We start from the raw sequence: 22,662 nt of genomic DNA on the forward strand, positions 1-22,662 counted from the left end.
TAACAAAATGGAAAAGACAGGAACAGGTATTCACAGAAAAGGAAGGGCTTGGTTTGATGAGTGTCTCAGTCTTTTGGAAGCTGTGGACCACTGCTCATGTAGTTCATGCAGAACTTTTGCACCACAGCCATCAGTGTGGAATGGGGGTGAATATGAAGAATTCTTTAGTTGTACTTCCATTATTTGAGACCTTCCTTTATGCAGTGGGGCTGAATAACTAAAGAGGTCACCACCCAACTAAATCTGTGCCTGAAGTACCTACTGCATTTCACCATTAACTAACTGTGAAATATCATTGTCAAATCTTACCAGAAGCTCAAAGAAGAACCAGGCATACTTGAAGACAGATTCTCTCACCATGCCTGTGCTGACCACCATCTGCAGTGCCAGCTCCTCGTGGAAATGCTAGATAATAAACACAGACTGTTGGAAAATGGCTTCTCAATCAGCTCGTCTTCCATTTTCAACATTTCCCCATCTTCCCTGTGGGAAACTCCTCCATACTGGGGAGTCTGCAGCTGGATGGGGATGTGTGGATGTAGGATAAGAAGGCAGATTTGACCAAAATGACATTTAAAGAATGTTAGTGACACACAGCCTTTGGGACCCATTTTTCTGTTGATCCAGAACTCCGAATAACTGAACAGGGAAATGCCTTTGGTCTATCCTCAGGCCACTGGCTGTTTGTATGACAGAGAGTAGTCATGTTTCCCACTACCCACTAAGTGTTTTCATTTAGCACATCCATGTATTTTTGAGAGGAGGTAGAAGTAAGATTGAGTCTGTGGTGGGAGGGAAGGACACAGCAATAACCACAGCAGACCTTGTACAGAGGTCAGGATGGAATTTCTTGGTTCTAAAAGCTACAAAAAGGGACAAAGAAGAACACTCTACAGAAGAAAGAGGTGGCAAATACTTCTGAATCGAGTTTACTGTAACATGTAAAGGCAAGTATCCAAGGGTAAACAGCAGTGGAAAAGCTCTAAGATCTTGAGAAAGAGAGCAAAGTAGGATCCAAACAGTCCGCTGCTACTTGTCTAAATCTGTCCTGGAAAAACAGTCTAAAGACTCTGGAGTAGAAGCAGAAAAGTTTGAGTAATATTTACCCAATGATTCAATATTCCACCACAAATGCCTTGTTTGATAAAACTGGTTGTCATTCTGTTCTGTTTCTCCCCTCTCCTCATTTAGAAATGCCAATTGCCAGCACTGCCACAGGATGCTCCATGTTCTGTTAATGAGTTCCCTCACACATAGTGGTATCTTTTTAGCCTACCTTTTTATTGGATGGTCTTGGGTTTGCACAAATACTTGACATGTCATTTGTCCCTTCAACATAGTAAGACATCCGACTGGAGCTGTGATCCACAGGCTGGGGGACACAGTCAGAAGAAAAACATAATAGTAAGTTAATAAATGACTTAAGCTCATTAACAGAGAAGAAATCAGCAGCAGCGGGTTGTTTGTTGGTTGTTTTTTTCTTTTTTTTGTTTTTGTGTTTTTTTTGTTGTTGTTCTTTGTTTTGTTTTGTGTTTTGTTTTTTGTTTTTTGAGGGTTTTTGTTTGTTTTTGGTTTTTTTTTGTTTGTAGTTTGTTGGATTTTTTTTAAGGTATGCACAGATGTTCACCTAAACAGTTCTTTTCTTTCCTTCTCCCCGTCCCTCTTCCCACTGGAAGATGAAGACCCCCTGAAAGCACGAGCCACAGGAGGGTGCAAATGCCAGCACTGCCATCGCGTGCCCAATGGCAGCACTGCAGCTGTACTTACAAAGATACGATTCACCCTTGAAAAGGGTGTAAATTTATCCTCTGGTGCTACATCTGAAATTAGTCTTCCTTCTATTAAAAGCAATGCAAATTAAAAAGGCAGTGAAACAGCAGTAGCCAATTGTAAATTGCCACATTTATCAACGGGATGGAGCTGTAATATGAAACATTTTAATTTTGTGTTAATTTGGAAGCATGCCTTGAGCTCTGGGGTTTGGGTTCACCCCCCCCCAGGACAGAGTACATTAGAGTAAAAGTCATAAGGCTATTAAATTCAAGTCTATGTTATTAAAAGTTGCTATGGGTGAATACATATGCCCATATGAACAAACCAAATAAACTGTCAAAGCCTGTGCATCATACTAGTTCTGGTTTCATTTGCCAAAGACAGGTACCCATTCACTTTAACCAGAAAGACATATAGTCATTCCATGGAGAAAAGACTTCAAAATGTTTCTGAAAATAACCTACTCGAGAAGCAGTATTTTACAAATGTAACACAAAGAAAAGCGAGGTGGGGTAGGGTTCAGAGCTCATCAGACCTGCTGCTGTAGAGCACTGCCAGGGGTGCAGCTAGCAGCAGGCTCCCTGCACAGGTAAAAAAAATCCTGCTTTTGTCAGAGGCACAGCTTCCCAGCTCCAGCTGAACGGGAACCTCTAGATTTTGGTTCCCCAGAGAGCTGAGCATAACCATCTTCATAAAGCTCTGAGACGAGCCTGGGATGCTGCAGACCAGGAAGCACCAGGTACCAAACAGGGAAGTAAAATCCCGTTTCTCAGATGTCATCAACCTTTCTGTCCTGCAAGCTGTTGGTGGCATATGTAGTTGCGGATGAGAAAGCCAGAAGAAGCTTGTGTTTCATTCTGTGGTTGAGTGAAGTAGTTTGAAAAGACCAGTTACAAACTAAGCACATGGCACCTGTACTATAGCCAATATAAAATTACAGGGCCAGTGTCATATAATTGCCTACTTTTTTTTTTTAAACATGAAACTATTTAGCACCAAACATAAAAATAAATATGTAAATAAAAAAATAGAAGAAGGAAAAAAAGAAAAAAAAAAGAAAGAAGGTCTGTGGCTGCACTGACTCTGTGCAACTTGAAGCAGACCAGGTCAGCAGATATGAACAGAACCTAAATGTCTGGAATAACAGGAGAGTGAGGCATGTCAAAAAACCAAATCCCTCAGTGGGAGGTCTGAGCCACAAACAAGAGACAGAGTTCCTACCTCTTGCTCTTCACTGATAAGAGACATCAGAATTTAGCATTGGGATTTAACATGGGTCTATGACACATCAGATAAACAGCAAATGCTTCTGGTGATACATACCAGAAGCATTTACAAGACGCAAATCCAACCCTCAAAGACAAAATCTGGATTATTAAGTTTTGGACTGTACCACTCTCCTGATATTTGACTTTGTTCTCTTACCTTGGATGACATGATGTTTTTGACCTCCTCATCAGTAGCAGTCTGTGTAACAGTGATGTCAGGATTGCTGCAGCTGATCACTCGGCTCTGCAGGAGTTTACTTCCAACAGACATTGCGGAAGTGCGTCCAAATGTGTAATAACGAGACTCGGTCGAAATGGTACTGCTGCCTGCACCTGCCCATAGGGAGATGTTTGAATTAAGACTAAAGGTTATATATGAGACAAACATGAGATTCAAGCCAGTTTTGCTCAGTGCTGTTATAGCATTTTGAAAAGATGAAAGCTTCTGAAAATCCCACCACCAACTGCTTCATTAACAAATTACACAGGCATTGAATGACAAGGTGCAGATATTATCGCAGTTGACAGCTCACAGGGTGATTGCACAAGTAGTAACAAAAGATTAATATGGCTACCTGAGCAGCAGCACTATTACAATAGCTCTTTCTTCCCTTCAGATCCTTTTAATTTGCTGTAGATGAAGACAATATTCACAGGCCTAAACACAAAATACCACCTTCAACATATAACATTTAATACCACGTGCAAAGTGTCCAAGGAGGCAGGGAGCACTGCCATCAGGAATTTCACTAAATGATTATCTAGTTTTCAGTTTCACTACGGACCTTATTTTCCCAGGATAAAGAATTTCCAAGTGTATGCGAGCTCAGAGATTTTAGCACATCGTAACATCAGCCTAAATGTCCCTCAAGGGGGATTTAAATGAATACTTGCAAGAGAAAAAGGCGTACATATCTTTAGCTCCCACGGCACAGCTGCTTGGTGGTAAGTCATTTAATATATACCAATTGATTAAATGAATCCTGTAGGCTTTAGGACAATGACTGCAGCAGAATAACAGAGCGGTTGAGGTTGGAAGGGCCCTCTGAAGGCCCTCTGGTCCAAACCCTCTGCTCCAGCAAGATCACCTTCAGTCAGCTGCCCAGGACCATGTCTAAACTGCTTTCTGCTATCTCCAAGATGAGAGGCTTGGGCAACCTCTCTGGGAAACCTGTGCCAGTGCTCAGACATCCTCACAGGAAAGAAGTACTTCTTCATGCTCACTGTGTTTCAGTGCGTGCCCATTGCCTCTGATCTTGTCACTAGGTGTCACTGGAAACAGCCACGTTCTGTCTTTTTTGCACTCTCCCTTTAGCATCTTGTGTACGCTGAAGATCCTTCCTGACCATTCTCTTCTCCAGGCTGAACAGTCCCAGCTCTCTTAGCCTTTCTTCATTGAAGAGACACTCCGGTCCCTTTGTCACCTTTGTCGCCCTTGGCTGGTCTCTGTCCAACATGTTCATGTGTCTCTTGTACTGGGGAGTCCAAAACTGTACACAGCACCCTAGGTATGGCCTCAGCAGGGCTGAGAAGAGGAGAAGGATCATCTGTCTCAACCTGCTGGCCAGCATACAGCATTTTATCCTCTCATGACATCCTTAATACAATGGAGAAATTGGTTGAGCTTGACCCTATACCACTTGGCAGTAAGTTAGTTTGCACAGAAAGTAATTTACCGATGTACAGGCCAGTAAGAAATTGGCATCTTAAGGTCATTTTAATTTATGAAGGAAATTCCTCTAGAGAAAGCTTCAGTTTAGGCAACATCTCTTGCTTTCATCTTCATTAAGCTACAACATTGCCTGAAGCTGTGGAGTTTTCTCACCTCAACCCTGCATCTTAAATGAACAACTGAGAGTTGGAGATTATGAGTGGCAAGTCCATGTTGCTCTTTGCAGCCCTGATATTCCTGAGCTACCTCTGAGAAAAATGATACATCAGAACAGTACAGTGCTTAAACAGTATGCAGTTACGGTCTGAGAAGTTGTTTGCTATCTTATAGATCAGTTCCTTAGGTCCTCCTCTTACAAGTATCATGTTGAATAGCATGTATCAAGAAAAAAGAATACTTTTGCAACCCTTGCACCAATAATACCTGGTTTGACCACTTCCCTTTGAGGTTCTGGCAGACGAAATATGTAGTACACATAAGATGCCAGGAGGCAATTCCTCCCATGCTGATCTTTGCTCAGCTCTTTGCTGTTGTGAAGACTGTTCACTATTGCAACCACAGATTCAAAAGCAAACTGTGAGAAGTTGGCTGTGAAACAAAGACAAGAATTAGTGTCAGGGTATAATACTGAAGGGTATAATGTAATTAGGTGAGGGCATTCTTTGCAGCAACAACTAATCCTATAAGCTTCAATTCAATCCTTTAAAAATTCAGAGCTCTAGACAGTAAGTGCTCTACCTGACCAGACCCAAAGTCTACATAGGCCAATAAACACTCTTCAGCAGATCCACTGACTTTCAACACAATCACTGCTATTCTGTCACTCTGTGCTACATAAAAGCAGATTCTAACTGTTAATTATAATTTCTAGCAGCCTTCACACATTTCCTAAAAACTACCTACCTAAAGAACACTAAGACTCATTGCTCTCCGGCCGACAAATACAAGGTAGCAAGCTTTTGCACAAATATTGTAGTAGATGGCAAGCACTGATTACCAAAATAAGATAGGAAACAAACTGCACCACTGTCTCCAAGTATGCCTTCCCTCCAGAGCTAACATATGTGATAGGTAACTGGCACCCTCAGTAACAGAAAAATCAGTGTGCACTACTATAGCCTCTGTTTTGTGCTCATTCAACACTCTCTAAAGATATTTGGACAGAAGATATGGTGCAGACAGCAAGTGTCAGCTGTACGATAATGATTTTGCTACTGTTTTACTTGCAAAACAACTGAACTCCATACAAAGTTGAACCGCAACCACTTTCTGATCTGTATTTTCAGGTAAGTAAACTACTACAGTTTAATGTATCTCCCAGTCAGAGTCTGAGAGTCTTATATGTAGGGGAAAAGGAGAGAAGGCAGGAACTCAGCTAAACCTGATTAAATTGTGCAGCAAAACTGTGTCTTGAGAAGCACGACTCTTTCTGCAGTGGACCACCCCAAATATTAAATCTGAGCCTGGATATTTAGCAATCATTTCCCCCACATTTCTAGATTGCTTGCACTGCCACTTGAAGGCCATGAACCAGTAAATACCTGTCTGGCCAGCTATAACCATGGGCTGCACAGCCAGCTGGAAAAGTTTATCTAGTACCAAATGCAAAAACAAGACAAGAGGTTCAAGGCGTGAAGAATTCAAACAAATAATGCTGAGTTTCAATTCATGTTCCAGTGAAGCCTCTGTAATCTTCTGATCCATCAGTCGAATGGGGAACGTCACTTGACTTTCCAGAGAATGGCACAAAGTGAAGAACTTCTCCAGGTGGTTGTCCTGCAAATACAGTGCACTCACAGTTAACAAAGTTGATACAGTTCAGGCTACTGGTAGCTAAGCAAAGCCTTATTGTACCATCTGATGGGTGAAAGAAAAGATTTTCAACCTGGTTTTCAGTGGTGGCTGCTCTTTGTGATCAATTTGTAAAGCAACCGTCACAGCCTTTTGTTTGCTCCTTTTCATCTGGCTCAACTGCAGACTGTGGTTAGATCAACTTAAAGGCAGAAAAGTTAAAGCCCTTACTAAAGTGATTGCTTCATTTATCAAAAAGACTGTTCCTTCTATCAGATAAAACTCTGTCATCATACGTCCATAGTCCCCCTGCAACTCACATCTAAGTTCCAGCTGCATATAATTTATGTGCCCTATGAGTATGCCCTACTTGTATTTATTTAAAAAGCAGGCTGCAAAGAGGTGATGGACCTGCATCAGACACAAGGCTCAAGCTGACAGGACTAGCTATCGGGATTAACTACAATGTCATGATGGGTAAGAGACACTGAAAAGCAGCAGAAATAAAATAAGGCTGCTCTGCCTCAAACCAGTATTTCAATGAGATGGGCAAAGATCCAATGTCCTGAATGACCAGAATCATTGAGTTCTCATCCAGAACTAAGCTTATGTTACCACATGATGTGGCTTTCACAAGTGAGCTGCCTAATGCATGCTGGCAGTGTAGAACCTGTCCATGGAGGCAGGGAGGTGCTCTGTCTCTGGAGATGTGGACACAGTATCTGAACCAGCCTTGCAGAATAGAAGATGCAGACTGAAGAAACTGGCACTGTGCCCTGCCAATGTCTTTCAAACACAGCTTAAGCAGACTCCTGCTGAGCTGAGAGGACACCAGGATCCCCTATTGTTCGATGTGACTTGCTGCTGAGAGTGCTCATTTGTTCACTTCTATCAATAGATTTCATAGAATCACAGAATATGCTGAGTTGGAAGGGACCCCTAAGGATTATCAAGTCCAACCTTTAGCCCTGCATCAGACCATCCCCCAAGAATCACACCATATGCCTGAGAGTATCATCCAAACACTCCTCAAACTCTGTCAGGCTTGGTGCTGTGACCACGTCTCTGAGGAGCCTGTTCCAGTGCCCAACCACCCTCTGGGTGAAGAACCTCTTCCTGATATCCAACCTATAGCTTCCCTGACACAACTTCAGGCCATTCCCTGCTGTCCTGTCTCTGGTCACCACAGAGAAGAGATCAGTGCCTGCCCCTCCTCTTCCCCTCATGAGGAAGTTGGAGACTGCAATGAGGTCTCCCCTCAGCCTCCTCTTCTCCAGGCTGAACAGATCAAGTGACCTCAGCCTTCCCCTCAAGGCCCTTCACCATCTCTGTTGTCCTCCTTTGGACATTCTCTAATAGCTCAATATCTTTCTTACATTATGGTACCCAAAACTGCACACAATATCCAAGGTGAGGTCACCTCAGTGCAGAGCAGAGCAGGACGATCCCCTCCTTTGACCAGCTGGCGACGCTTTGCCTGATGCCTCCCAGGACACAGTTTGTCCTCCTGGCTGCCAGGGCACTGCTGACTCATATTCAACTTGCCATCAACCAGGACTCCCAGGTCCCTTTCCATGGCACTGCTTTCCAGCATCTCATTCCCCAGTTGGTATATATATCCAGGGTTGCCTCATCCCAGGTGCAGAATCCAGCACTTTCCCCTGTTTAACTTCATATGGTTGGTGATTGCCCAGTCCTCTAATTTGTCTTGGTCTCTCTGCAGGGCCTCCCTGCCTTCGAGGGAGTCAACAGCTCCTCCCAGTTTTGTGTCATCTCTAAACTTGCTTAGTATCTCTTTCATTTCACCAAAGGATTTCATTCACCGAGGATATCTGGTTATTTCCAAAGCTCTTAAGTTTTTTTTAAACCTGTGTGAGCTTAAACATCTTCATTTCATAAACCTACAAAGTTGGCCTAGGATATTTGAATTTTCTGTGAAATGAAACTACAGCTATATGTTGCTTCTGATGGATTACCTGAGTATGAACAGATGAAACAGCTTGCACTTCAACAATGAAAACACCTTTGTGTCCTTCAACCCACTTAATAGGTGGTGTCTGAGATGGCATTTTCTGTGATGGAAAAGAAATATGGGAGTCATCTTCCTTTTAACGAAAGAGAAAGTCTGTTTACATGGGGTTCTATAGTCTATTCACAGTATTCACTTCACTTTAGATGTCCAAATTCAGTGCCACACAGAGGTCCACAGCTAGGCATCATCTTGTTCTGATACAGTAGTTGGAGAGAAGTTGATGCACTGATCGGGGAAATTTCGAGAATTTTAGTGGGATGCCTAGCACAGACTGTGTGAACATACATCTTCTGATAGGATATTTTTAAGGCTAAAATTTCCCAGTCAACGCACCACCAAAGGCACTCCATGGTGCTGTGGTGCAGTTTAAACCCTCTGGACAGTTTCCTACTAGCTATGTTTACTCAGAGGGCACAGTTTTCTCCTCCAGTAGCAGCACCTGATTCCCTCTCCCACACAGCCACAAAGAAACCCGAGCAAATCATGCTTATATGGAAAAAATCAAATTATTGACTTGACACTCCCTAAACAAATGTATCCCTGATTAGACAATTTACGAGAATTTGCTTGAATAACTAACTTTAAAAAAAAATATAACAACATAAAATAATAACACCAGTGACAATAATAACAACAACATTTTTCTCCAGACCTTCCTCCTTTTAAAGGACAAACAAGAGGCATTGCCTACAAGCAGACAACAATGTTAGTTTGTAAAACACTTACATTAGGAAAATATTATCTTTTAATAATTTTGTTTGTTACCTCAGGAGAGTGAATTGAATAGTGTAAAGGCAGCTTATCCAATGCAACAGGAAGACTATAATGTCCAGTTTGAAGACGATCATTTAATAGAATCGGCAGCCACTGAAACAAATGAAGAGAAAACACAGCAATATTCAGCATGATATATGATAAGAGCTATTTATCTAATTTGTTAGGTACAGTCAACAAAACAAATGAGATATTGACCCAAGTTTCACTGCTCTAACATATTCCACAGTAATTTCTTTGTATTTTAAATTCACTGATAGCTACTGCGCAAAAATGTTAAAAGCTGCTTTACAAACCATCTCTTTTGAAGAAAACAAACACAGAGCTTCTCATGTGTGACACATATTTTTCTAATAAATCCTACCAGAAGGATTTAGCAGAGTTCATGTTTTTATATAAAAAGTTGTGTATCTTGAATACACTGATCCTTGGTTTTGAAGCAAAGCAACAGATTTGAAGTTTTGCTTATCATGAATTGAACATCTTCAGTGTGGTCACTATGAGGATTAAAGCCAGACTGACTTATCATTCATATTCATATGACCCTGCATTCATATTTGGATGCATTTAATTTTTGTCTTAGTCAGGTCTGAAAGAGGCTGTGCATTTGAATATCACAGGGAAGAAACATTTTGTATTTAGGTTAACAGAAACTTGAAAATTAAGTCCTCGCCTATGTCAAGTCTTGTTCCTGAACTACAAACTAATTTATTTCTTAACAATTCCACTGACACTGGTGGGACTATAACTGTCCATAAAATAAAGCCAATTTGAAAGGATTTTCAGTACTGGGATTAAAAAATACCAAAAGCCAACAACAACCAAACAAAATCCACAAACACAAACAACACCCAAACTTCATGGAAAGTGCTTCTCTGGCCCCACAGCTCAATTGCTGACCACAGCTCTAGGACATTTTCAAATCTGAGGTATTATCATCTTCTATGCTTTCCTTTTATATTCTCTCCAGTTGGAAATACTGATTGATAAAGAAAAAGGTCAAAGAGACTATGCTATAATATGTACTTCTAAACCTACAACATGCTAGTCTCAACATGAAGATAAAGAATGCAAAGGAATTACATTTTAGTTTTTAGATTCTTTCTGGGTTTTTAATTTTTATGTGGATAAAAGACAATTTAGAACAGAAGTTATACACCGTATAAAACCTCATTAGAGTATTCTATTAGCTATTGCCTCATGTATGAACATAACAGTAATAAATGTAATTGCATATGTTTTAAGGTATTTTTTTTGCAGTAAATGGAATCTAACAGAATTAGATTATATGCTATAAAGTATTGTTGTCACAAATGTTTCGGTACATGCTTCAGTTGAATCAGGTGAATTCATTAAGTTCAAAGACATTTAACATTGTAAAATTACAGGATGAGGATATAATCTAGCTCAGGTTGCATCTAGTTTCTATGAATTCACATTAAGACCTTCCATTTGCTTTGATGTATTGCCATAACCAGAAAGAGAATAAATGACAAAATTCCTCACAAGCAAAGAGTCTGTTTGCATGGGATGTAGATATGCACACACACATACACACACTTATGCATCACATGGAACTTACTGAATACCCTAGGAGGGTTTCCACAGATGCTCCTTGCTTTGGTTGGCAGCTGATGTGATAAAATGTGAACAATAGATGGTGTTTCTCTGTGAGTTTTGCTGGCAGCTTAATTTTCACTTCTTCGTAAAAGTCAGGGGACCTGTTTAAAAAAAATGCCAAGCATGTTTCCTATGCAAGCATGAGACGGAACAAGAGGCAAATTTGCCAGCAGCTGTGAACTATGTACAGCTTTGAATCAGGAAGAGAATAGATAGTATCAGCTGGACTGTTTTAGCTTCACCCCCATCTCTATACTTTCAAAAACATTCAATCTTAATTTTGGATTCCAGAATTACTGCTGTGCAAATCCTAAATCCCAAGTTCACAATAATGAGAATGAGAACAACAATGTCCCATCAGCTCTTTTAGATCTGTGAATTCATTGAAGTGAATTACATTAAAAGTTGTATTGCTTTCTGTTCCTGCTTATTAATCTTCTTATTAAGAATATTCTCAACTACTGAAAAGCTTCAAACAAAAAAAGCAATGGTTGCTTATGCAAATGCATGTAGCAAACCTAATTAGATATCATAAATCACATAAAATGTAACTGTTTAAAATGGATTAGTAACAGCATTCCTTGATGAACTATGTAGGCTAACAATTATGTAAAGAGATAATGATTAATACTTCTCAAGTCCTAGGAATAGTAACAACACTTACTTATTATGATATGTGATAGCCGTGTATATTTCTTGGACAAATTCTGGACCTGAAGATTTCCCAAAAATTACCTACATTATGAAGAAAAGAAAGTCACAGCAATCAGAACTAAAGCATTTAATCACCATCATCTTCTATAAATTTTAAGACGGTATCTGAAGACTTAAAATGACTCCTCAATTTTATCTTAGCTCACTAGCACAAATGTCTTATTACCAAGCACCTTCCCCACACACCATTCAGGGTAAAACGCCAGAAAAATGGAGCAGAGTTATCTTCAGAGTCATTGACTCCCTCACATCATTCTCCAGTCATGCACTAATAAGTTAGAAATTGCAGGAAAAAAGTTATGGTAAGCCACTTACACATTATCACACTGCCTTTAACTAAGTGCTCAAATTTAAAGTATTTTTTAAAGTTTTGTTTTTCAGCTGTCGTCTGTTTATTTAGGGTGAGACACATGTCATCTTACCTTAGAGCTCTAAAGTTCCTTTACAATCAGTGAGGAGAAACAGGCATTTCTGGTGCTAGATTTGCTTCCCTCATTTCATACTCAGGCCCATGGTAAGGTCCTGGAATCCAGTAACTTTAAAGGGAGCCCTGAGACATGAGCTTATACAAGAATCTCTGTACGGTGCAAACCCATATGTATTGAGATGCAGCTCACAGTGGAGAGGGAAGCCAGATGAACTGTGTCTGTCCCAAGCATTTGTTAAAAACCTAATCATAGTATGGGCAGAGTCTAAGGAAACTAATGATGCAGTATTGTGTAAAAGGTGTGACACTCAAAAGGCACAGCTCCAGCTCTGGAAGAAGTGTGGCTTGGGAAAACACTGATTTCAGTTCCACAGGTCATGTGGAGTAAGGCTGTGAAGCAACATCAGCTCACTGATAAAGGCTGGTTGGGTGATAGTCCTTGGTACAACAAATTGTTGGACTAAAGTCTCCTCAAAGTAATATTTCCACTCATTTTTTCCTTCTCTAATACATAAAATCACAGAAGACTTTTTTCTCAATGTCATTCTCAAATAGCCAAAAACACTGTCAGAAAATGTCCCCAAAAATTCAGGCTGAAGAGACATCTGGGTTTAAACACTTCAAACTGAAGATCTCCAGCTTGGTAAATTTGAATGGAGGATGTTACAATAAGAGATGCTGCATAACCTAAACACAGACAGTACTGCCTGCTCTGCTAGTAGTGTACACATACGCCTTTAAACACAGTGTGTTTCAAACACGGAAAACTCTACCTACACTGCATGATTGTGCACCTATTCTTAAAAGGTCTCTGAAGCTCTGTGAATTTTACCATTGGAGTTTCCAACAGAATATTGATGCAATATGATGTCAAAAGGTAGGAAGACTTATCTAAGAAAGAGAGGCCTCTGGTTCCACTAGAATGACAAGTTTTTCTTGTTGTGGGTAAGGAGTACAGCCCTGCTTTCTGATGAGCATGGAAAGCTTCACAAGCTCTCTGATGTTAGGTTTCCTAGGGTCCCACTAGAAACTGTGGTGAATGATGATTCCTCTCTTCAGAGGTTCCTCAGGAATGCATGTAAACAGAAGTCTGCTAAGAAATGTCAGCACTTATTACCGGCATTGCACAGGAAGGCTCTTCACCACACATAAACTGTATCTTGATGGTAATGTTTCTTGCAGAAGCAAGGCGGTTAGCAAAATTCAGCCTCTGAGGGTAAACATACAGGAGATTTCTGAAAGAAAGATAAGAAAGAATAGAATGGGTAAATGGCAGGCATTTCTGTTTGAAAATTAAGTGCACAAACTAGCATCTTGCTGACTTCTCTCCCTGTCCTTCAATTCCACCTACATAGTGAGAGATTTGCCAGAATTTCATTTCAAAAGTTCACAAGGAAAAGCTAAGTTCTTGCTGTGACACATAGAACATTCTATGTTTAAGATTTCTCATACAGTAAGCTATGTCTTTGAGAAGGTAGTCTTCCTCTCCACCTCTTTTTTTTATTTTTTTAATATGTAACAAATGAACTGTTACAAATGAACTATTGTCTTTGCTTCATGTAATGAAAAGTAGGAACCTCTCGAGAAAGCAGCTCCTTTCTGAGATGTGAATAATCAGATTTTGGAAGGGGGAAGGAATCACTCAGAGGTGATAAAAACAAGGAAAACAACAACCGAAGTTCATACATTTGTAGCTTATAGCAAAAAAAAAAGCATATATTTCTAGATTATACAAATCAAAAAGCAGTATCAATGAACCTGAGTAAATACAAATAAGAAATTTTGAACTGTAATTCTATAAACTTCCTTTTTTAAGTAATGTATATGAATAACGCTTTGAAACACAGCATACTTTGCTGTTTACTAGCTTCTGTATGAGAATACATCACTACACTTCAAATTTCTGTGAGGAATTTGGCAGCGTAGATAGTCTTCCAAGTTCAAAACCCAACAATTCTAGTAGAAGAGTCAAAATGCTAACAGAAAGATTTTTCTCCAGTAAAGTTTATGGCAAATATGGGATTTCAGGTAACCCTGGATTACACATACATTCTGGAATCATGATTATGTCTATTTAGTGTCTTGTTTTCCCAGTCTGGTATAGGGTTTTCACTGTTCATCCTCCAAGTGTAAGGAATAAGACTAGTGTTGGTGGGAGCATGCTGGCTTTCAGTGAGAAACAATGAAGACTTCTCATGGGCTTTCATGCTTTCTCTTTGTGACAGTCAGAAGCTGCACACAGAATCTCTCTGTTCTTATCCCAGACATCTCCTCAGCACCACTGTCAGCTGACAAGGGTGAGCAGCTTTGGAGAATATTGCCGTTAAGTCAGTCCATTTTCCATTTATTATATCCCAAGACCTGGAAAACTCTTGTTGATTCTCCTTATTGCAATGTGTCACAACAGATACTACACAGTCCAAGCTACTTCTTTTAACCAACATACCCTATATGGGCCATGGCATGCCTTAGCAAAAAAAATAGCATGTAACTTGCCTTTCCCTTCCTTCAGAATGGTACTCCTGCCTGTCACACTAATGCACTTTCCTCCTTACCATCTCAAGTGCAATTTCTGCTTTGCCAAACTCTCTCCAATATGATGTTAAGGAAAGCTAAGTGAAAGAGAAAAATATATTGGTAACCTCCACTGAATTATACTCAGGGGAATGACGTATTAAGTGAAGGATATTGTCAATATTACATCTGCCAGAGGTGAAGAAATACATGTGGGGGAGGCTGAATAATCCAGGCATTGCTTCATTAATCTGCAGCCTGGGACAAGATGTCACAAATCCATATAATGTACCTGAGCACTGGATTTTACCTTTAGACGTGGCTTGAGATTAAAGATATGTAAAAACATAGAGAGCTCTCTGCTGACTACACAACCAAGGAAGCATTATTCCAGTAAGTACTCTACTGAAAAGCTGAAGCTGGTGCCATTTATGCTCAAGCAGTTTTAAAGATTTTGCTTACATGTGTATTAAACACATCAGCACTGAAGAAGAATAGAGATAAATGCTGACTGGATATCCCGAAGAGATGAAAGTGATGGCTGACTTCTAAAGCAGAAAGGTGAGGAGATGATCAAAAGAGGTTCCCTGACACAAGCATGAATTGTAGACCTACTGCTGACCACTGCCTAAGTCCTACTGCCTGCCAGCATCCATAAACTCCAAAAACCTGAGAGGAAGCAAAGACAAGGAGCATTTCACATGGCAGTTAGCAGGGGCATTGGGGCAGCAAATACTGCTGTCTTTTAAATAACAGGACAGCTAGGATACCCATAAGGATGTAGTGAGCTCCAGGAGGCATTGTGTTTCCCTTGAGGTTCTTCGCTGAGCAGAAATATTCAAACAACATGCCACAGAAATTACTTTTGTTCAGTGTGATTAAATTTCTCCCCTCACTCCCCATACAGAAAGCGCAGAGCTCTACCTCCAGATACAGTTAGATGTGCTTAAAAGGCAAAAGAGCCATTCAGGGGTCAGCATGAGTCTACAAAAGCCATGGCAGAGTACCCAACATCACTGAGAACAGAGTCCCAAAGGCCAGCAGAGTCCTGGGTGAGACACAGATCCAGACAGCTACTCTGGGTTGGAGACTGACCCAGCAGATGTATGATAGAGAAGAGGCTATTTCAGAATCAGTTACTTGCAGAGAAAGCTAAGGGCCCACCCAGCCTCGTACAGGACACAATGCAGCAATTCTCACTCAAATTTGCTGACCTTCCTACACTTTCATGGGACTTAGCAGTGATTTGATCACTTCCTATGGGCAAAGCAATGCAGACCTATCTTCTGCCAAAATAAAATCATTCAGAGTTTCAAGTCTGTGACCCTTCTCATTGAATATTCCTATTTATAAATATTGCTTGTTCATATGTGTGACATAACAAAATCCTTCCCCTTGCTAAATTACACCTTGTGTGAGGTGTCAACAAGCGCATCTCAAACTTCCACTGAATAGTAGGCATGTTCATTGATGACTGTGACAAGAATTCCATACATAACAAAATACAGCATATGTGCAAGTAGTCCCTATTGAAAAAAACCAGAAATGTCCTGCAGGTGAACAATGATGGATGGGTTAATGTTGACATGTAAAACTTACGGTACTAGAAACAAAAACTGATACATCCATTAGTTACAATTTTCATTATTCACTGATTCCTCTACAGTTTTGGTGAGGAATCTTCAGGGAAAAAACCCCTGAAAGTTAAAATGCACATCATAAATAGTTAACTAAATATGGAAACCTGCTCTAGTCAGCACAATGACAGAACTTCAACTTGTCACATTCAAGAGGATGGGCATGTGTCATATATTCTGTACCTTACTATAGATAATTTGGATAAGCATCTGAATGATTTTTCTCACGCTGCTAAAATTTTGAATCACCTGAAGAGATGACCAATGGGCCTGCAGAAGACTCATAGGGCTACTATGCTATCTCTGGATTCCATGGGCAGAGAGGCAGAAAAGAGTAGATAATGCTGTGACAGCAGTAACAGGAGTGAGAGACCATTATACACCAACAGTCTTTCCTCATCCCAAACTAGTCAAGAATGGGGTAGAATGACTACCACCAAAGTAGAAGGCCTCCAGCTCACATTGCAGACTACAGCAAGTCTGAGTGCAGCACTGAGTGGTTTGCAATTAAATGAAACAAAACAGCAAAGGAAAGGGTTTTTTCCCCCTTCCTCTAAAAGTCCCCAAAGTGTTAGCCACTTCCTCATTAAAGAGAGGACTTCTGTGCTGGTTAAGCTGAGTTACTGCTGAAGTGATGTGACAAATCCCTCTTCCTCAGCACCAACATTTCATAGTGGCAGTAAACAGCATAATTTTCATTTATACTTAATGAGAAAATAAAATGACAAACAACCTTTAAATTATATGATTTTTTCTATTAAAAATAGAAGGGTATGAAAGAAATAAATCTTGGAATGTTTTGACATTTTCAGGGAAGTATTTTTATTAAAGAAATATAAGTACACAACAAAAAGAAGTGCTCAATTTCACAGAGCACAAAGACAGTGGGCTGGCTGATCTCTCTGGCATAAATCAGAAATAGCATCATTTAAAATAATGGCATTACACCAGTAAAAAAAGCTAGCAAGAGCTGAGTTCAAAGACTATAACAGAAGACTCCACTTCTCCTATCACAAAGGAAAAAGCTATTATTAGAAAAAAAGGAGACTTTTTTCCTCTGAAATACCTTACTTTGGCAAAAAAAACCAACAAAGAAGTAAACACAACCTTTGCATTTCTTCTAAAGATTCAGGAGAAAAACTGAAGATAGGTGTTTCACTAGTATTTGTCTGGACATTTGCACAGGCATAGTTATGCCAGTTTGCATTTTTATAGGTTTTCATTTATTTGGTATTCAAGTACATTTCTATATTCATGGTAATGTTGATAGAAAACAGGTAATTATTTTATTCATTTTTCATTCTTTTTAATGTCTGCATGCATAGCAATGGTTTGCAGAACTTACAATCAAAAAATTAGGAAACATTAAATCAGCCGTATCACACTACGAGACCATGAGAATCAGTTATGACTAAATTGCTTAAATAAGACAGGATGATTCTACTTTTCAGATTAGAGGAAAGGGAATAAAATAACAAAAACACTTCATATGTGGTTCTATTTAAATTCAGAGTCACTTTGCATAGTTTAGTTTAATCTCAGACTCCAAGAGAGAAAGAGAGAAAAAGAGAAAGAGAGAAAAAGAGAAAGAGAAAAATTTTCAAGGGACAAAACAATTAGATTAATAAATGCATTATGGAATATCCTGCAGGTATTTTATCTTGAAATAGCTAATACGGTTAAATTGTCAGCCTAATGCATAGTCTTTCTTTTTTATATATATATTTAGTTTCTATTTCTGAAAAAAAATCTAAGTCACAATTATTTTTTAAAATAGATCTTTAAAAATTTAAAAAATATACATTCTTTCTTACCTATAAATGGTATGGGGAACATACACTTCTCTAACTGGGAATTCCAAAATCTCTTTGTGGGGACGATTACGGTTTTCTGGAAATGGCTTCACTGGCAGAAGTTCTGGTGTCAGACAATAACTAAGGTTTTCTGGAGCTGGGGAAATCTCCAGTTTAAGTGTTCCTTTAAAATTAAATCATAAAATCTCAGTAAAAATATAAAAAATAATCAATGTATAATAAAAGAAAGATGAAAACAATATATGAGGTTACATAGCAACGGAGCAGGAATAAGAACTGGATCTTGGGCTGCATGAGAAGGAAAGCATAAGTGTAGAAAGACTACAGAGGAAGTAGCCTACACACATCCCTTTACATCAGGACAAAATATGGCTTTTTATGCCTACCCTGTACTATTTCAGGTAAATAGAAAAAAGGAAGGAATACTATATGCTGGGTTGATATTCTAGTATCTTTTACACACAAATAATACAACATTTGTCTGGGAGACAAATAAAGATAAAAGGGCTGCTGTCTAATACAGTTCTCTCTCACTCTACTCGCTCCCCTCAGATTCTGCTCTGATTAATCTCTGCCAAATTAGACACCACCCACCAGGACAGCCAGGTTTGTAGTGGTCAGCAGTTAAACAGTTAATACTGATAACATTTACCCAAGTATCAACAGACTGTCTGTTTAAATTCTGTGCTGTGATAACTGAAAACCGTTTGTGGAGCTCAGACTTGCCATTTCTGGCAATCAGTTAGAAAGGAAAAGCAGCTTTGCCCTCAGTTCATATTTTTTAAGGTTCCTCTGTGACCCAGAAGTGCCTGAACTGTAATTTATATAAAATGAAAAATTAAGCTCGTCAGGGGTTTGACAGTAGCCAAACACTGTCTCTGCCTCTCTACTTTGCTAACTAACACTGACTCAAATACCAAACTAAGATGAACAGTGTATACATTTTAATCTCTCTCTACAAAATATGAGCCATTTCAAAGTATTGAAGGGAAATGACAAGGATCTTAGAAATTTGCTTGAACAATAAGAAAAGACATCCAGTAGATACACTGTAAATTAGCAAGGAAAGCAAATAATTTTAGAATATCAAGCTAAATATAACTCTGCATACTAATTCACACAGAAAAAAAATTCAAAATCATCTGTGTTCAGGTTGACACTGGGAACCCAGGAAGTTCCTAAATGGCACCCATTATAGGCTTTAAACCCAAGTTAATTATATTTTGAGGTTGGAATTTACAGAACAATTTAGGGGAGAAAAATACACATAACCCTTTCCATCCACAATTAACTACATACCTGGTAAAGTCTTAATTCGTCTTTGCAAGGAAGATGATCTTTTGAAATCAGCTAAAAATTTGAACAGATCTTCATCACTGAGCCTGTCTCCCTCCTACCAGGAGAAAGACAAAAATCAGTACCTTTATAACAACACACCATAACACTGAGAAAAGGTTTGTAAGTGAACTGTGTTCCTGAGGCATGCAAAGCAAGTGCATTACTGTGCACTTGACATGTTATTCTCTGTCCCCACACAAATACAACTGGTAATTTTTCCCAACACAATTCACATTACATAGATGAAAAATTTCTAAGGAAAACAGAAAGAGAATCCAGTACCTGTTTAAAGAAGGTGCCAAGGGTCAGAGAGATTGTTTTGAAATTGGATGCTGGATAGCTGTCCTCTGAGCCGAGACTTCTCTCAGAAGGCCTTCTTGCCTGCAGCAGTGTTGCCCTCTTGTCACTAGTGGACCCCTTCCCTTCAAATGGAAATTAAATGAAACGTCATCTTGCTTTTTGCTTTTGCTGCAGTACAAAGATTACAAGAATACCTAGAAAACCACAACTTCCCAGCAACATCAGAGGATAGAGTACCTAAAACATTGCACTTTTATTTCAGACTATGTGAAATAGTGGAATGCCAGGACACACCTAGAGAAGTGACATTATTTCTGCTGCAGAGCACAAGTTTACTCAAATTTTTAGTTCATGGGTTATGAAGCCCATTAGTCAACGGTGTCGAACAATGGTCCTGAATACCCCAGAAACTAAGATGATAGGTATTTTGATTGCCCAGTATAGCTAACGAACTCCATGTGGTAAAGGGAGTTTTACTACTACAAAGCCAGTGTTCAGTGAAAATCAGGTGTAAACCAACAAAGAATATTTAGCAGACATAAAAATTAATATGCAGAGATGAAACAGTGAGGACACTGACTTGTAAGTGGTTGTAGCACTGAAGGAAGATTGAGAAGACATGACTTTGAATCTGTTATTCACTCTCGATGCTAGAGTGAATGATATTGTTTCCTATATTCAGTCCTACTGAAGAGTAATTTTGCGTTACTTAGAAAAGTTGGACAATTACCGTTTAAACCTTCAGTGTCAGGTATTTCTCGTTCAAGTGTTGAAAGGTTGAAGAAATTAGTTAGGCTTATGGGAATCCAGGCAAATGGCATTCTGTATTTCCCCAACCGCTGACAAAAGGATTCAGCTTGTGCTTTCAGTTTTTCAATCTTTTCTTTTGTCTAAGACAAATAAAATAATGACTGGTAAAAAAAAAAGCTATCAATTATTGTAATGCTATCATAGATAAAAATGTAAATTACATGTTTACAGTTCAGTAAATAATTTGCAGCTATCTCTCATGTTTTCTTGTCACTGTCAGAATTGTAGCTGTTTTGATTTGTACATTCAATTAGATTTCTTTTCAATGAGTTCATTTGCATCTGATCTTTCTGGAGTGACCAACAAGTCCAGTATGAACTATCACCATGAAACATTAGCAGGTTCTATATCTTTCATCAGATATTGAAAAAATATTCTACTGCTATTGAAAGCAATATTCTAAAGGTGAGACGTATGGAAGTCCAACAAACAGTTTCAGCCTGTTCCATGGAAGTAAGTGACCATGAATTCCTTGAATAGAGCTCATGTTATCTATGAATGACAGTACTGAACTAGCCACTACACACCACAACAGATTGTCTGCCCAACCAAACCAGTAACATGTCTCTGAGGTACAAATATTTCTGTGAATTCTACATTCTAGTCATCTCCCTTGCTCACCCCTACCTGCTTCATAACTCACGACTTTGTCAGCATTAATTTCCAAAGGGGTCAGTAATGAAAATGCACCTTCCCTTCTCCTGACTTCTGTTGGTCACAGACACCAAACCATGGATACACTAACTGGCTTCCCCTCCAGTGCTTCTGATATTCTATCCTATTCCAAAGGGTCTGATCTTTATCTGTTTGGGTTTTTTTTCACCTTGATCATGCATTTTTTCATCCAAACATTCTTTATAGTTATTTACTTACCTTGCCAGCCTCACTTTCTTTAAGAACCATATAGGGTTCTGCACAGTCTCCAATTTCTCCTTGCTGAAGCACTTTTTCTATCTACAAAACCCAGGAAAATAAGACACACATAAAAAATATCACCCAAATAGTAACATACTGTTTCTCTAGCAATATGAAATAGCCTGCCTAAATGTACAACACAAAATGTTTATGGAGTGACTGATACTAGACCTCTTAGTCTTCCATCTGTTGGGCAGAAAACATATATGTGACAACACTGTCAATCAGTTACTACTGCATTTTCACTGAAATCAGGAAAATTAACACATTCCAAATTAAGTGGTTCAGGTTAAATCAGTTTCAGAATTAAACACACAAAATGATGCAAAGAGAAATAAATCAGAGCCAAAAAACTTCCACAGAATGTAAATAAAATTTTTAAAAGTGCCTTATTTCACTATACTTTTAATTTCCTTTTGGCAAAGATAGGAAATTCTAAGTATTTTGTATAACTAGAAGACAGGGTATCGATATAACTTCTAAGCTTTAAAGTGAGGTATACCAAGTGGACACCTGCACAGATACTATTAAAAACTACTAGAATTCATCTCATCTAGAGGAAACCCATGTTTGTCGGCTTCATGAACTCAGACAACAGGCACAGCTGAAAACTGGAAGGACAGTGTCGAAGCAGCGCTGTAACATACCTTTATTACCAGATATATATCTGATGAAGGATATGTGACAGAAAATACTGCCGATCTTGCCTGAGTAGACAAGTCAATGGAGGGTGTATGAGAACGCAAGAATCCTCTTAATGAGTCAGAGTTGAGGTCACAATGAAAATTTTCTGAGATCTTGAAAAGAAAAAGGATTAAAATACATTGCAGAGAAAAAGTGCTTCAAATTTTATTTTAAAACAAGTCAAAAGCAGTATCTAGAACTACAAACAACTGCAAGCATGTGACCTTGACTAAATAAAAGGAATCGTGGATCAGACTACGTGTGAAACAGTTGCAGATTTTTTTGTAAGGTTTCCTAAATTACTACTCCAGAGCTAAAAACCCAAGCCAACTCCACAAAAATATTGTATGCACACTTACCTTTTTTCTTTCCTTTATGTCATAGAGAGCTATGCATGCAAATAAAGGTTCGATCTCTATATCAAACCTGTTAGGGACAGACACACAAGACACTGATGGATACTGCACTCCTGTGGTTATGTATAAAAAAAAAAAATAAAAGGGCTTTATTTTGACTGGCACTTTTGTTAGAAAATAAGGAGAAATACTTAGTTCCAGACCTCAGCTCTCTCCAAGTGTG

General features: G+C 39.1%; 1 protein-coding gene across 3 annotated transcripts in view; it reads right to left on the reverse strand.

The window, feature by feature from the left end:
* DOCK8 (dedicator of cytokinesis 8) overlaps positions 1 to 22,662 on the reverse strand; it is an 86,557-nt gene that overhangs the window by 32,257 nt on the left and 31,638 nt on the right. For all 3 annotated transcript variants that reach the window (XM_018070458.2, XM_018070460.2, XM_018070459.2), the window contains 17 exons: positions 22,443 to 22,509; positions 22,047 to 22,196; positions 21,358 to 21,438; positions 20,405 to 20,564; positions 19,657 to 19,796; positions 19,336 to 19,429; positions 18,037 to 18,199; positions 13,189 to 13,306; positions 11,595 to 11,665; positions 10,893 to 11,031; positions 9,302 to 9,403; positions 8,481 to 8,576; positions 6,255 to 6,489; positions 5,137 to 5,301; positions 3,199 to 3,374; positions 1,277 to 1,372; positions 310 to 405 (listed from right to left, as the gene is read on the reverse strand). In XM_018070458.2, the coding sequence (XP_017925947.2) occupies positions 310 to 405; positions 1,277 to 1,372; positions 3,199 to 3,374; positions 5,137 to 5,301; positions 6,255 to 6,489; positions 8,481 to 8,576; positions 9,302 to 9,403; positions 10,893 to 11,031; positions 11,595 to 11,665; positions 13,189 to 13,306; positions 18,037 to 18,199; positions 19,336 to 19,429; positions 19,657 to 19,796; positions 20,405 to 20,564; positions 21,358 to 21,438; positions 22,047 to 22,196; positions 22,443 to 22,509 (2,149 nt within the window). The remainder of the gene's footprint in view (positions 1 to 309; positions 406 to 1,276; positions 1,373 to 3,198; positions 3,375 to 5,136; positions 5,302 to 6,254; positions 6,490 to 8,480; positions 8,577 to 9,301; positions 9,404 to 10,892; positions 11,032 to 11,594; positions 11,666 to 13,188; positions 13,307 to 18,036; positions 18,200 to 19,335; positions 19,430 to 19,656; positions 19,797 to 20,404; positions 20,565 to 21,357; positions 21,439 to 22,046; positions 22,197 to 22,442; positions 22,510 to 22,662) is intronic.

Source organism: Manacus vitellinus, unplaced genomic scaffold (assembly GCF_001715985.3).
Source record: "Manacus vitellinus isolate BGI_N305 unplaced genomic scaffold, ASM171598v3 scaffold_18_pilon, whole genome shotgun sequence".
NCBI lineage: Eukaryota > Metazoa > Chordata > Aves > Passeriformes > Pipridae > Manacus > Manacus vitellinus.